Below are 17,748 nucleotides of genomic sequence, written 5' to 3'. Positions count from 1 at the left end.
ATTTTCCTCGAAATTCTGCAGGTCAAGGTCATAAATTGATGTAAGGAGTGTAACAATCCGCATTACTCCCTCTCAACCGACGCCAAGTTTGACTCGATTGAGTAAATACCTTAAATGGTTATTCTGTTATGCTCTGGACACAAAAAAATGACGGATAGATTTGACTATGCTGTAACTTTTACCATTGACCTAAAGACCTCGAATACTAAGGCACAAGAACATAGAAGTGATTTTTGGGAGGAGAGGGAGGTCCGTTATGTGGGGCGTCGGTTGAGAGGGAGCAATGCGGATTGTTACACTCCTTACATCACCTCAATACCCCCACCTACATTCCTAGTTTAAAGTCTTGAATAGTTTTGAAGTTGCGCTCAGAACACAAGGCCAGATTTGAACTCAATTTATGACCTTGACCTGCAGAATTTCGAGGAAAATATATGAATGTTGTTTTTTTGGGCCATATCTGGGTCTTTTCTGTAGATTTTCGATTGAGCTTTCAAAAGGTTATCAAACTCGAATGTATAATAATCAGTTTATCACGACTTATCACAAACTGACTGATTCGCAAGTTTACTGAAATCATGCCTTCTAACCTAAAATACTATTAACGCCTCTAAGAGTTATTTTAGGAAGATAAGAATCATTTATATTTGATCTACAAACAACCTGGAGTGAGATTTTGCACAGGTTAAATATGTCAAATAGATGATTTCGTAAACATGAGTATTGGTATGAGATTATGGCACCACAGAATACCTGGATATTTTCTCCAAGACTTCCGCTTAGCTTAAAAAAGTACACTGGGTTAATTTTTTGTATACTATTTTGTTAATTATGCAACAGCTCGTATACCTCTTAAGTTCTTATATTTTTTCAAGATTTACATATGTATAACCCCTTTTATTATGAACATGACTTCAATATAACACGTAGTTATGTGACTATTCAAGAGTAAGCGCGACTCCTAGAATGCTCAGTTGATTAGTCGGGACTATGACGTGATTTTTAAAAAATGACATGATTGTATTTCAACTTGTCCATAATGTTAGGACCTGCAAGAACACACAAAATTTGAATCGTGAATTTCACATAAACGAAGTCTTCACAGGTGAGAGGTATTCGTGCGAAAACAAAAAGTCGTACTAATATGCTTTTACGTTTCGCTGTACCCGTACCCCTATTAAAATAAATATGTCCATTTGATCTAAACTTGTCTGAAAGGCTGAGTCAGTCGTGTCCAGCATGATAAGGGTTAGTGGGCTAACGTAACGTTTTCTCGGAAGAACTTTCACACAATAAATGTTGGGAGCAGAGAAGAATCGTTTACCTTTGATCTACTGAAAAAGATTATTATAGCAAGATATTTCACAGGTAGATGATTTTATGAATTGGTGATTGGTTTATTCATCCATAAGACAACTTGTATATTATCTTATCATTCTACATTTCGAAAGCTTTTAACGCCTCCACACGATGAAGATAAGGAAAAGATGCAATTTTGATAGATGTTTTCATATATAAAGTCGACTGTACATTTTCAACAATTTTATTCCAAAATTTTAAGACACTTCCCTTGCATAAAACAAATAATTTTAAATAAATTTGCATAATCAACTGCAAAATCATCTAGTTATATACTAATGTTTAAAAAGTCAGTTCTGAAAATGTAGACAATTTTGTCCACTATGGTAGCAGAATGAATAAAGCTTTATTTATTCTAATACCATACCCCAATTTTTAAAAGTCATAAAAATATCGCATACATGTGTTTTTAAAAAAAACGGATGAAGACCATAAAGAATACAGAGGTGTAGATTTTTATTTTGATTTGAAAATGGTTAAAATTTACCTACCAGTATCAAAACGGTCAAATTCCATAGGGTAAGGCATTGTATCTTTGTGTGACTTTTAAAAATGGGTTAAAGTCGACAAATGGGTAAATTTATCCTAAGTTGTTTAGACTGACTCCCGTCCCTATGTTTGTTCTGTCATATTTCTCATATATAAATTTTCTTCATGAACAGTGGAAGTTTTTGCTCCTGTGTGGTTTAGCCATCAGATAAAATGTGGTATTATAGAGGCTTATAATTTACTTATAATAAGGTTTGCAGTAACCATGCGGCCAGGGAGCCAGGCTACATATCATCAGTCTAAGCTTAAACTTAATTTAAAGAAAGTACTTTTAGTAATTTTTAAGATATAAGGAAAAGCGGGCGGCGAGTTAGCTGTTTTATTCAGTATATAATCAGCCCATTGTTCAGATAATACGTGTACCTAAAATAGTTTTGACATCTTTACAACTATTAGTTCGACTGTATTCTTCATAAGCAAAATGATTTGAATTTAGCGCCAGCAGAATATTTTTTCCTCTATTTCTACTTCACTGAAGAACATTTAAAATAATACGTATTTTACTTAACTGCCAATAATATTATAATCATGTATGATCATTCAATTGTGTTATTATATAAATAAGTTTATTTTAATCATGGTTTTTACATACACTAACTAACTCATATTGTAACGTTACATCAGAATCAAGTATAACAGCTTTATTCTGTGATTCAAATAAGAATGGAAGTGAAAATCCTGTCAAATCCGTTAAAAATTCTGATTTTTTCATCATTTCTGCAATCTAAAACGAGTTACTTTTTACACTCTCAACACTGAAGAAATGACATATATGCATTCTAATTTCTACACGTTTTAGTTTTTTTTACAAAATACATTTTGTATTTGATAATATTTAAAAATATTTGCTTAACTTACCTAGGGTTCTTGTTTCTATAATCCTTTCAACAGAATAATTATGTTTCCTGACAACAAACTTGTCCTATGAGATTTAAGTGCCCGTCGATATGACACGTGTGTATAGGAAGGTTTCGTGCAACCAGCATATTCTAAGTCTATAAGAGTGACACGTGGATACTATAAAATTGTCATTTTTGGCATTATCAAAATCTTGTTTATTCCGAGTCCATAATTTTGACACGTGACTATGACAATTTACAAAACTATGCACTGTAATTTTGGGGGAAAAAAATAATAATGATAAATAATAAACGCTATGTATCTTAAAAACTTTAAAGCCAATATATTTTTCTTTAATCACGAAATAATTAACAAATAAACTTAAGCCAAACAATGATTTTTTCAGTTGTCATAAAATTCAAACATCTTTGCCTCTACTACGAAATGCTTCTGTTCTATCTTATCAGCTAATCGATTTGGGACAGAGACGCTAAAATGCAATTTAGTCCATTTTTAAATGCAATTGGAAGTATGCGTTTGTTGATGAATTCTGATATAAAGTTGTTCTTGGGTTGTTATACTTTTATGTCATAACATTGATAAGATTTGTTTCAGACATGAAACAATATTAAATTCCAAATAAGTTAGCGAAAACATTGTTTGTTTGCATTTTATGTACATTAATATAATAAAGGAATACTAATGTTGAATCCAAATGAAACTGGAAGCAAGACGAAAAAGTGATAAAACATGATACTGATTGGTAAAAAAATATAAATGTTATTGTAAGAACGATGATAAATTTAAATACCAAAAGAGAAATTAAGAGAGATTGTAAAAAAAAATAATCCTTCTACAATTTATTGTAAATCACAGGGTCTGTCTGATATCGGGAAGTCGCTGCGGTGGCTGTTCTCGTAACCGTTGGTTTAAAGCGTCTAAGAAGAGTAGTTTAAGATGATGTATAAAATGTGTAGGTCTTCATTTTTAAGGATTATCTCTTGTAAGTTTTTCGTATTTTTAACCTGTTCTATACAGAGGATCTTACATGTATAAGATAGTTTTTATCACATGTTACCCTTTCTGTTGAAACCTTGAAATTTCCTATTTAGACGAAAGTCTTGTTTACTTGAGACTACGTCAACACACTAATGTAATACCAAAATATGTCTCGACGTTGTTTCCTTTCCACGGATATATTTGTATATTCTGTATTCTGGGTCGTTAGTTTTTCACACAGATGTGAGCCTATAATAGATAAATAAAATCTAAATCTATAACTGAGACGTAATTGTAAATAAATAAGTAAAAGTATAAACAAGTATCATCTTTCTGAATGCGTAAGACATCAATGACTTTTTTTATTTTACTTAAATTGTATTATGGGGAAAAATAGCATCAGAGAAAGCTGTATACGAGCCAGTTATTCTGACATTCTAATAAAAATGCAAAAAGAGAAAATCTGAGATTAGACATGATAAGATGTCGATAAAGTTATATATTGTTAAAACGTTTCTTCAATAGTGTTAGCGATAAATTGTTGCTTGAATAAGTTATTATTGATACTTATCTCTTTGACCATCTGTTGTTAACAACGTGCCGGGTCGAATATGCCACCCTGGTTGCTATTTTATGTAAATGTCATATTTCCTTTACTTTTTGACAGTTTTAATTATCTTGACGATAGGGTGGTTTGATGTTTTAGAATGTGTGTATGACTTCCTTTTGAAGTAATGCTTAAGAAGGATTACAAACTACTCTGACAATTATAATCTTCTTTACTCCAGATTGACTGGGTAGCAACAACATATGGCTTTTTAACATACTGTGAAAAGCTGAAATCCACAAACTTAAAACAGCGTAAAGGAATTATGCTACGTTCGAAAAGGTATGTTAATTGTGAACGCTACTTCTGTTAGAAGTTTATATTCACTAATCTGTTAAAAAGTCATTACTAATCTGGCTACAGAATTATTTTCTAAAAAAATAAAAACAAAATATTATTCAAAATAATAATATTTTGTTTTTAATTTTTTTTTTAAACATTTTCAAACATAGGTGTCATATTTGGTTTTTAATTTTTTAGAAACATTTTTCAACATAGGTGTAATATTTGGTTTTTAATTTTTTAGAAACATTTTTCAACGTAGGTGTCACATTCATTACTTAGATCTATTATACTTATTTATTATACCTAATGTATTAAATTATTCTTCATTTCCATTCTCTTAACAAACATTACTTATTACTATTTGTCCTTTAAGATGTATTATGTCTCTCAGATAACAAATTATGATATCATATGTAAAATGTGTAATTTAATATGTTGATTTCTATGTATAAATATGTCGGTCAAAAGCTAAACATAGCTTATGTTGTATTATTTACCGATGACTTGATAGGTTTTGAGAAGGAAATGGTCATATTTATACAACATTTGAATACCCTCAGGAGTTATCTCCCGTGTGTCGCGTTGTTGTTTGAGGTTACACTCTACCAATTCAAGTCCTTATTTATTTCATATTAATAACAAAACATTCAGACCTCATTTTCAGCACTTTAGAGCATTTCAATGATATGAAAACCATATATGGTCATTTAGTATAACATGTCTTCTTATCAAAAATAGAAAAATATTGACATGTTATGTTGAATATAAGAAAAATAATCTGTTCTGAGAAACATCACCCTCTAAAAATGCCCCCATGAAAACAGCCGTTTAGCAGTTACGCGTAGGTAGACATTTTTCGCAAAGAATAAAACTTATTCCAAGAAATTTACAATGAAAATGGTCTAGATCTATTCTCAATACTATAAGCAATAAACATAAGCCAAAAATTTAACTGTCACCTCCTCATGTCACTCATTATACCAGATTTCATCCATAGCATGGAACTACATTTTGGACTACTTCACATGTAACACTGAGTAGTCACTTCCGGTTTGGTGTTATCCGTCCTTAAAGAAACATTTTTCATACTCAAAATGTGTTATTTTCACTTAAATTGTACCAGTAACCTAAATGCATGAAAAAAATACCAGTTTCAGTTTGATACAATCAATTTTCAAGGTTTTATGGCTTTTTCAGTAACGTATGCTAGCGCGCCAAATTTCCTGGAAAAAAGCTGTCGCGACATCATTTTTGACCACTTTTCCTTGCTTGAGCTTATTTTGGCCATATTTTATCAAGTTTTACCATAAACTGCACTCAAATCACACACTGTTACTGTAAAATATACCCAAACTCACCCTGACACCTAAAACATACCAATATTTAGTCAATAAATATGCATTTTTTGAAAAAAATACACCCAAAACAGTGATTTTGAAATATTTTTAGTTTTTCTTCTTTTTCTCTGCTAAATTGCACTGAAATTGTCATCTTCTATCATAATCTGGCCAAACTAGCCTGTTTACAGCCACATCTAAACAAGTTTAAATTTTTACCCCTGCACAACTTATAGGTTACACTCTACCAATTCAAGTCCTTATTTATTTCATATTAATAACAAAACATTCAGACCTCATTTTCAGCACTTTAGAGCATTTCAATGATATGAAAACCATATATGGTCATTTAGTATAACATGTCTTCTTATCAAAAATAGAAAAATATTGACATGTTATGTTGAATATAAGAAAAATAATCTGTTCTGAGAAACATCACCCTCTAAAAATGCCCCCATGAAAACAGCCGTTTAGCAGTTACGCGTAGGTAGACATTTTTCGCAAAGAATAAAACTTATTCCAAGAAATTTACAATGAAAATGGTCTAGATCTATTCTCAATACTATAAGCAATAAACATAAGCCAAAAATTTAACTGTCACCTCCTCATGTCACTCATTATACCAGATTTCATCCATAGCATGGAACTACATTTTGGACTACTTCACATGTAACACTGAGTAGTCACTTCCGGTTTGGTGTTATCCGTCCTTGAAGGCAGAAGCTAGTACTCTGTAGGGGAGAGAGCTACGGAATCCGGTTGATGCCACATTGAATGTCGATTGTCGCCCTTTGAGGGCAACACATGACAACCAACGCGACACATGGCACGACGCACAACATTGCGACGGATGACAGTGTACAACGCCACACGACATTTTAACATCTTTTTAATGTCTCATTGTCGCGCTAGGTTTTGGCCAAAAAAAATTGCAGTAAAAATTGAGTGCCGTTGTTCATTGTTGAGAATCATGTCGTTTGTCGTGCTAAATGTCGTGTGTCGTGTCCTGTGTCGTGTTGAATGTCGCGTCGTATAAATTCTAACTTGTGAACGGACATAGATGAATACTGTAACTATAAATTTTAACTTGTGAACGGACATAGATGAATATGTAACTATAAAACGGACATAGATGAATACTGTAACTATAAATTTTAACTTGTGAACGGACATAGATGAATACTGTAACTATAAATTTAAACTTGTAAACAGATATAAGTGAATACTGTAACTATAAATTTTAACTTGTGAACGGACATTGAAGAATACTGTATGATATAAAACGGACATAGATGAATACTGTAACTATGAATTTAAACTTGTAAACAGACAAAGATGAATACTGTAACTATAAAACGGACATAGATGAATACTGAAACTCTAAATTTAAACTTGTGAACGGACATAGCTGAATACTGTAACTATAAATTTAAACTTGCAAACTGCTAAATGCATTAATGATAAACCGTACGTATTTAGCAAGATTTGTCTGCTGTTTCTGATTTCTAGTGACAAGCAGGCCCTTAAACTTCGGGATATTGGGTCTTGTGTAGAAATTTCTACGGATAAGTTTAGTTCGCTGTTCTTTAAAGAATGGCGTAAAGTAAGTAATGAAATTCGTCTCCTAAGTCATTTAACGGGTACAGAACACATTTACGCTCCTCGTGTGGAATAAATGACTGGCTATAAATTTCACAACTTTAAATGATACGGAGAAAGTAGCTTTTTGCTGACAAATCCAGAAATAGCTTTATTATGTGCCAAAACCCGTTTTAGTATTTTAAGTAGAATGAGAAATCTTTTATATCATTGGATAGTTATAAATATATAAATACGTATATACGGTATATACTTAATCGTACAGTTTTGATAAAAAGTAAGTATGTAAATAAAAGGGAATCCATAAGATATTTTTAGCTACTTGTGGACATAGTATAGTCTCTCATATTTCTGATTAGAAAGGTTGTCTGATGTTATTTTGATATGTATATGTGTTTGTATATCATGCAAAGTGAGACTTTAATAAACATATCTTATCTTATCTTATCTATTCTTATGTCATTACTGATCCACTTACCATTACTCAACTATAAAATAACAGTTATTATATGATAAAAAGCAGTCCATTAAAAAAATTCTTGCGACAATATGAAATCCAAAGATAAAAGAAAACCTAAAATTTATGGAATTATTTTACTTTTTCCAACATAATTCGACGTTATGTCGTTGTGAGGTTGAAACAAGTAATTTCACAACCGCTGAAAATGCACGGACTAAATAAGGAAATGGCTTTATTTTACATGCAGCATTAAGTTTGTAAATATCAGATTATGCATTTTCTCTGAAGACTGAATCACTTGTACACTTGTTCTCTAGTACTAAAACAAAGAAATATCAACTTGAGGATACAGCTGTGTTTATGTGAAATGTGTACGCTACTTCTCATTAACTGTTTGTACAAGGGGGTTTAACCTATAAACACTCAAAACATGCCTTCGAAGAGCAAATATAGAAACGTTGTGATTAACATAAAATGTATTTGTTTAATAAATTTCATCAATTTTTTACAAGGCGTATAATGTGTATCATTCAATATGTGACATTGATATCATATTAAACGGATATTACACTGATCATTAAATGGCCGCTAAGTTTTTGTCTTATTTTTTGTGAGGCAATTTAATACGCAGACATTAGTGTATTTTTCTTTTTGTGTGGTTAAATAAGACGTTAATGTAAACTATTGAACAGACACAAACAGTTTGACAAGTCCGATTGTTCGTCTGTATTTTGACAAGGCAAACGATTGCGGACTTGTAAAGTACTTAACAGAGCGTGCTTTTTAACAGGGGGATAATTTGAAATGCTTTTTGTTTTTGTTTTTGTTTTGTTTTTTAAATATAGAGATTGTCTTGATTTGAAGTCTGCGTTTTCTTGAATTATACAGCAGTGATATTTTGTTATTTCATGTTTATTATAAGCACTGTCGGACATACATATACATGTGTACAAGTTTGTACATGTGTAATGGTAAGCTTCATATTCTTTTAAATTACGTGTTTTGTTGTTGTTGTTGTTGTTTTTTCTTTTTTTTTCTTTTATGTTGATTTCTGTGTCTAAACATATTACTTTCAAGTAACATTTCCTTATTAATATGTACTTTAAGAAACAGTATTTCTGATTATCACCGTTACATAGGCCTGTACGACGTTTAATGATTTTTTACATGTATATTGGTACAGTTTTACACTCGTTCTGACTGAATAGTGAGACGGTATAATTGATTACAGTGTAACAGTGATCAATATTAGTGTAGAGTATTATGTTTAAAGCTACTCGTTCGCAGACGGTATGAAAAATGTAAATATGTTAACACATTTTTTTTTAAATAAAATATGTAATAAGATACTTGTAAAATAAGAAAATATATAGTCTGGGAAGGTAAGAAAATATATAGTAAGATAAGATTATTTATGCTTCTCTGCGTATGCTATTCACTGAAACATATTTTAAAATTGTATAACATACAATCCTTGTATTACGCCCCAGAAATTTGATATATATACTGTATATTACGGTGAATATAAAAATGTAAGCTGTTATGTTAAAATGTACTCGATCAAAGTCATAAAAACTGATGCATGTACGAATGCAACTAAATCTTCGAACGAGACGCTTTAAAGTATTGGCGATTACGTGACTCATGTTATTTTTAGTAACTACTTAATATCGATTGCTACCTTCTGTAGAACTCTCACGGAGCCTGGTTAAAGAATTATACTTTTCAATTAACATTCACCTTTAACGTGAGAGTATGCAACAGGCATTGCTGAATGTATGGAGTATTTATAATTCAACGATGCGATAATGACTTTAAGATCTGTTTTGTAAATGATCGCGCAAGAGATTAACACAATCGCGCAAGAGATTTTTAAAGCTATTTCACACTCCTTTATTTGTATTACAGGTCTGACAGAAAAAAAACGCATGTGTGTTAAATAGAGTTATTGTGAAAATGGATTAAAACAAAATAGTGCGGCAACTTGCCAACAACGTGTATTATACATTTGTGTTAACTCAATAAGTTAATTATTAGAGGTGATTAAAACGAATACAATGTATTCAACCATTCCAAAACAGTGGAGAAGTGACTTTAACAGTAACGTCACCATAGAGGAAGTAAACGCTGCTCTCGTTAAACTCCATATTCCAACCATTGTGCTGATATCAATATTTATGTGCGTCGGTGTATTCGGAAATATATTAGTGTTAATTATCTACACGAATTACAAGTCATCTACTTACAAAAGTTTTATTATTTGGCTTGGATGGATGGATTTACTGGCGTGTTTGGTGGGCAAGCCGGCACTCATCATCAGCATGTTATATCCGTATATATCGCCGTCAGAGATCCTCTGTAGATGGTCAAGGTCTCTCCATGTGTTTGTTAGCGTTAGTGCCGCCTTGATATTTTTAGCAATTTCTTATGAAAGATACAAAAAGATCTGTTTTATGGATATGCACCAACTGAGTTACAAAAGAGTCAACATTATATGTCTTGTGGCAGCAATATCAGCATGTATAGTGGCCGTTCCCGCACTGTTTATTTTTGGGGACGCGGATGTAGACACCGGAATACAAAATATCACTGGTGTGGAATGTTTTATTGACCAGAAGTATAAAACTTCGTATTTCCCGAAACTGTACTTTCTTTTTCAACTTTTACTCTGCTTAATTTCGTTTTTCACGATGTGTATATTCTACTTCCGGATATGGAGGACATTACGATGGCATCGAACGTTCGTTCACGAACACACATATATACCAAGTACACACGGATGTAACGGTAACTACATTTTGCATGTACATATTTTTTGTAAAGGAGCATGTCGGTTATCACTCTTAACAAATAGCTTACTTTTGATGTATACCTATTGCAGTTAATTAAGATATTTCATAGCCTAGGATTATTATCATTATTATTCGAAAGCTGCGCTGGCAATAATGCTGTCAACACTGTTGGCAATACTGCTGGTAACACTGCTAGCAATACTGCTGACAGCACTGTTGGCAATACTGCTGGCAACACTGTTGGCAATACTGCTCGGAACAATGCTAGCAATACTGCAGGCATCACTGCTGTCAACGCTGCTGGCAACACTGCTGTCAATACTGCCTTCACCACTACTGTCAAAACTGCTGGCAACACTGCTGGCAATACTGCTGGCAATACTGCAAGACTGAATAGCATTTTAATACGACACGTATTCAAACCATACCATTTACAGACATTATATCTTCGAAACATGTTACCCTTTTTTTCAAGCCTACATGCCCGTCTATCTAAAACATGTTACCCTCTTTTTTCAAAACATGTTACCATCATTTTTCAAGCCTACATATTCATCTATCAAAAATATTACACCCTTTTTCAAGTCTACATGCCCATCTATATAAAACATGTTACCCTCTTTTTCAAGTCTACATGGCCGTCTATCAAAAACATGTTACCCTCCTTTTTCAAGTCTGCATGTTCATCTGTCAAAAATGTTACCCTCTTTTTCAAGTCTACATGCCCGTCTATCTAAAACATGTTACCCTCTTTTTCAAGCCTACATGCCCGTGTATCTAAAACATGTTACCCTCTTTTTCAAGTCTACATGGCCGTCTATCAAAAACATGTTACCCTCCTTTTTCAAGCCTACATGTTCATCTATCAAAAATGTTACCCTCTTTTTCAAGTCTACATGACCATTTGTCTAAAACATGTTACCCTCTTTTTCAAGTCTACATGTTCATCTATCAAAAAATGTTATACCTTTTTTCCAAGTCTACATGCCCATCTATCTAAAACATTTTACCCTCATTTTCAAGCCGACATGTCCATCTATCTAAAACATGTTACCCTCTTTTTTTCAAGTCTACATGTTCATCTGACTAAAACATGTTACCCTCCTTTTTCAAGTCTACATGTTCATCTATCAAAAATGTTACCCTCTTTTTCAAGTCTGCAGTCCATCTATCTAAAACATTTTACCCTCTTTTTCAAGCCTACATGCCCGTCTATCAAAAAAAGTGTTACACCCTTTTTCAAGTCTTCATGCCCATAGATCTAAAACATGTACCCTCTTTTTCAAGCCTACATGACCATCTGTCTAAAACATGTTACCTTCCTTTTCAAGTCTACATGTTCATCTATCAAACAATGTTAAACTTTTTTTCCAAGTCTACATGCCCATCTGTCTAAAACATTTTACCCTCTTTTTCAAGCCGACATGTCCATCTGTCTAAAACATGTTACCTCTTTTTCAAGTCTACATGCTCATCTATCAAAAATGTTACTCTCTTTTTCAAGTCTACATGTCCATATATCTAAAACATGTTACCCTCTTTTTCAGGCCTACGTGTTCATCTGTCTAAAACATGTCACCCTCTTTTTCAAGTCTTCATGCTCATCTATTAAAAATGTTACCCTCTTTTTCAAGTCTACATGTCCATCTATCTAAAACATGTTACCCTCTTTTTCAAGTCTACATGTTCATCTATCTAAAACATGTTACCCTCCTTTTTCAAGTCTACATGTTCATCTATCAAAAATGTTACCCTCTTTTTCAAGTCTACATGTCCATCTATCTAAAACATGTTACCCTCTTTGTCAAGCCTACATGCCCGTCTATCTAAAACATGTTACCCTCTTTTTTCAGTCTACATGTTCATCTATCAAAAAATGTTACACCCTTTTTCAAGTCTTCATGCCCATTTATCTAAAACATGTTACCCTCTTTTCAAGCCTACATGACCATCTGTCTAAAACATGTTACCCTCTTTTTCAAATCTACATGTTCATCTATCAAAAAATGTTATACCTTTTTTCAAGTCTACATGTTCATCTATCTAAAACATGTTACCCTCTTTTTCAAGTCTACATGTTCATCTATCAAAACATGTTACCCTCTTTTCTAAGCCGACATGCTGATCTATCTAAAACATGTTACCCTCTTTTTCAAGTCTACATGCTCATCTATCAAAACATGTTAACCTCTTTTTCAAGTCTACATGTCCTTTTATCTGAAACATGTAAGCCCCTTTTCAAGTCTACATATATTCCAAACTGTTACCCTCTTCAAGTCTTCAAGTCAACATATTCATGTATCTAAAATATATTGACATTGCCCAAAGGTAAGTTTTGTGTTTTACAACGCAACAACAACGATTACCAATTTTAAATTGTAAAACAAAATTTGAGTATTTAGAATGTTACATCGAGATATATGTTCTCTAAGATACTTTTGTAAGTTAAATAATTGGTTACCCGATAGCAAGAAAATGATAAAGTCATTCGTCCCACCCCGAATATTGAACAAGTAGTTTTCTTTTTTAATAGCTGATAACCACAAAGTTCTAAAGCACATGTACTGATATCTGATCTTTACGTAATTACACTTCTTCATAAAACATAAAACCGCAATCTTCTTACATGTTTATTACATTTTCGTTCATCTTCTTAAATAAAAAAGTACATTAAACAAACAAAAAGCCATTTGTTTTGCTTGATGTAAAAGCACAGTAATAAAAGAAATAATTGAGTGATCAGAGCTAGTGAATCTTTTTTCACGTTCTTTTCGTGGTCATAAATGTTCTATTAATGTTGAAACTTCTCGATTACACTTAACGACATGTGCTGTGAACAAAATTGAACTATAATACGTATATCTGATATTCTGATTAACTTATTTTGAACTAAAATTCAGTTCATGTATTCAAAATGTAGTGTGATGTAAAGCAATATATAAATTCAAATTGTATCGTGCATTAATTGATTATTTCAAAACCCCTTCTGGCTTCTAAACAACTCTTATGGCTGCACCTATCAGCTGCAAAAGAATAAGTAGAGTGTCAATATTTCTTTTGTTGTAGCATGAAATTGTTTTTAAAACGATATCTGTCTAATAAAATAATTTTTATGTAATCAAGCAATGTTTGTGAGAGGAAATGAAATGTTGCGCCGATTTAGTGGATCTCTAACATGCAGTTATCATTTACATTAACAGTGATAAAGAAATTGGAATAGAAAGATAATGAATGGACTCCGTGATCTCAAAGGACTTTGAAAACATCAAAACTATTTGCTAGGATAATAAGCATTATACATTTAGATACTGCAACTAAGATTTCACTTTTTGACTCAATGGTTCTACCGATATTGTTGTGCAACACTGAGGTATTATAAAGATTTTGACAAAATCAATGTTTTTGTACACATTTGTTAGAATACTTATGTTATCTATTTGACCATGTTTTACTGTATTAGCTCAGTAGGTAGAGCGTTGGTCTACGGATCGCGGGGTCGTGAGTTCGATCCTCGGGCGGGGCGTATGTTCTCCATGACTGTTTGATAAACGACACTGTGTCTGAAATCATTGTCCTCCACCTCTGATTCATGTGGGGAAGTTGACAGTTACTTGCGGAGAATAGGTCTGTGCTGGTACATCCAGGAACACTGGTCAGGTTAACTGCCCGCCGTTACATGACTGAAATACTGTTGAAAAACGGCGTTAAACCCAAAACAAGCAAATAAACAAACTGTTTATCAGAATCCGTTACAAAAATGAATTAAAGTACAATATTGTATGAAAAGACGTGCGTCTTGTCGAAGTTTCACTAGTCCCATCAGAATACTATGGAATACTAGTTACGACAGGGCATCTGCCAATCCTTTAGTTTAATACAGCAAGAACAAATTTATGAAATATTTAATATTTCTATCAGCCTGTTAGACTGTTAAAGACATTACTGGCAGCCAAGAATGTATCGATGTCGAGCCAGGTCAAACACTTGCTCTTATCTATCAAACTTGCAGGAATCATCAAAATCTGACCTATCTCAGGCATCATCAATAATATTTTTCTCTTTGATCAAGGGAGGTACATTCACCAGTAGATAAGATCGTACATTCAGTCGTTTTAAATCTATGTGGCATTATTTTAAAGAAATATATCGTTTTTGCTCCTGCAAGCGAAAACTTTTTATAAGAAAATATTCGTGTTGACCCTGTATAATAAGAAAAACTGAGTACAATATGTGGTACCTCCTTCGAAGACCGTTTAGTAAACAATGCAGTTGCCTATATCATTTTAAGTATCTAAATCCAGTGCATACCGTTGCACGGTGTTTCTAAGGAAGGACATGGAACAAGTATCAACACATTTTATGCATACGTATTCCACCAGAACACGTTGGTGTAACACATACTTATCCGTGGCTCACATCTAGCTAGAAATTAGAAATATTCAGTTTTTCGTAACAACAGTAGCAAATAGCATGTTGATTTCTGTAATTGGCCGTTGTCTTTGTGTTGGTTTAAAAGAAACAAGACATTGTATTGTCCGCGCATTTTCGTTTTCGTAAGCAACGCTGTAACGTTTTAAAATATCTAATTTCTTCAGAATTTTTCCGGTGCTAGGTAAACATTATTTCGGAGGATAAGCAAACGTTATGAACAACTTGTGGAGAGAAATTTTTGTGACTGAAACATAGCTTAATATCATTTAAAATTATTGAATATATTCTACAGTAACAGCAGTTGTTATTGGGGCCATAAATGAGGACATCTTTCACAGATGACTGGATATAGAAATTCACAGAAAATTCTAAATATTTCTTTTTGTCAGCGATCTTTTATTCACTCGCAGAATGATATACTATCTAATTCAAGTAGGAATTTTCAATTTCTTATCAAAATTTCTTACGGTTCCTACGAGGACGCTTGACCTTGGATTGACTGGCATTGTTTCGTTGCCTTAGGCAGCGGAAAACCGTTGACGAACTTTAAGCGTTATTGCAGCTAGAGCAATCAAAAACTATAGTATATTGATCGATCATATATTTAAATAAGACTGCAAAGACATTGCAGCAACACTTGCATCATATATTAAATGACCACGGCTTTTATTACTAAAAGGACTGTTTACACCAGACTACTCAGTGTCCAGAATCATGGTAGTTCCACGTTGTTGATGAAATCTGGTAAAATGAGTCATACAAGGATGTGGCAGTTATACTTTTGGCTTAATTGTATGAGAGAGATCTAAAGTATTTTCATTGTGAATTTCAAGGTATAACTTGTATTCATTGAAAAATGTCTACATACGCGTAATTTCTAAACGGCAAATTTCCCGGAACATTTCCAGATGGTGATGTTTTCCAAAACAGATTATATTTCATATATTTAGCATAACATCTCATTATTTTTCTTTTTTATTTTTGGTAAGAATACAATAACATATTATACTAAATAGCTATATTGTCTTCATATCATAGAAATGCTTTAAAGTACTGAAAATGGGGTATCAACATTTAATTGTTTATATGAAATAAAGAAGGAACTGAATTGTTATAATGTTACCTAAAATCGTTTTACTTTTAGAGTGAATATTCATGATAACTAGATTCATCTAATTATTTATCTGTTTTTCCCCCTAAAATCTGTTTTGGTTTTTCATTGAAGGTCCACAGCATAATGGAGACAACAAATCAAGCTCCAAGAATTTTCTCATGACAAAATTAAGAAAGGGAGACGATAAAGACGCTTTAGAAGAAGTGGCAAAAGTAGAGACAAGAAACACACAAGAACAGTTAGAGACAGGTGCAACAAACACTGCTGAATTTTCTGCTGTAGGAAATTATGATTTGAAAGATTCTCAGGAAAACCTTCATAAATCGCAAAGAAGCTTACTGTCATCACAGGCAAACGAAAGGTACATACAGGATCAAAATAGGCATACAAAAGAAATAACTAAAATGTTGTTTATTGTAACAGTGGTGTTTATTTTAGCTTTTCTGCCTCACCTTGTACTCATGTTAATGAACGCTGTACGACCGCAGACTTTGAGGGAACTGTCACCTGCAGGCGTTGTTGTTTACACGTTTTTCCTGAGAACCTTTGTCATCAATAATATGGCAAATCCTATCGTGTACTTTGTTTGTCTTGGAACATTTCGCTCTATGTGCTTTGATAAATTCAGCAAAATATGCCGATGCTTTAAGAACACAAACAACGGAACTGGGAAATAATATTTAACTGCAAAATCAGCACGAGGCTTTAGCGACGCTGATAAAACAAAGGCTGCAATAATGTATAACGAGAAACAATATTGACATTAATTATAAACTGTGCAATGTTTTAACATACTCAATCTTTCGTGTGCAATATTTGTATATGTCCAATAAAATGTGTTTTATTTTTTCGTCTTATAGTGAGTGTGGGATTTTGATTTATTTTCAGTTGCTCAGATTATCGATTTCAGTCCTACAAACGGAGGGGAATTAAATAGTACCCTGGTTAGCATAATAATTTTCTGTACTGACCCATTATTTTGAACGTATATTCCAATTTCTAAACTTAACATAAGATTCTCGCGCTCTCGTGCTGTTAAACACCTTTTTATATATGCGCGTTCCGTGGCAAAGCATAAACGCATTTAGGCCCCAAAACGAATAATTAAAAAGGAAATGACGTCAGCGTGAAAAAAACAAACAACGTTCTTGCGCGTTTCATGGAAATTTAATGACGTCGAGGGATAATTTATTCGTTTATTAGTTATTTATACATTTTATGATAGAATAGCGTTAACATATGTTCATTTTGTGTTGCAACATCTTAAGAATCCCTCGGGAAACGATGGTACCCTCGCCCTACCGGGCTCGGACACCAACCATTCCCTCGGGATTCTGCAGATATAATAACACGAAAAAACATGCGTTATCTCTACA

At 32.9% G+C, this 17,748-nt stretch overlaps 1 protein-coding gene across 1 annotated transcript; it reads left to right on the top strand.

Annotated features, from left to right (window-relative positions):
• Window positions 1-9,241: 9,241 nt before the first annotated feature.
• On the top strand, window positions 9,242-17,219 carry LOC123540880 (uncharacterized). The gene is made up of 2 exons (XM_045326204.2): window positions 9,242-10,822; window positions 16,484-17,219. The coding sequence occupies exons 1-2, from the start codon at window positions 10,093-10,095 to the stop codon at window positions 17,047-17,049; spliced, it is 1,296 nt and encodes a 431-aa protein (XP_045182139.2). The 5' UTR covers window positions 9,242-10,092; the 3' UTR covers window positions 17,050-17,219.
• The last annotated feature ends 529 nt before the right edge of the window (window positions 17,220-17,748 follow it).

This window comes from Mercenaria mercenaria, chromosome 16 (genome assembly GCF_021730395.1).
Source record: "Mercenaria mercenaria strain notata chromosome 16, MADL_Memer_1, whole genome shotgun sequence".
NCBI lineage: Eukaryota > Metazoa > Mollusca > Bivalvia > Venerida > Veneridae > Mercenaria > Mercenaria mercenaria.
Note: the sequence above shows the minus strand (reverse complement) of the source record. Positions and strands in the feature narration are given on the sequence as shown.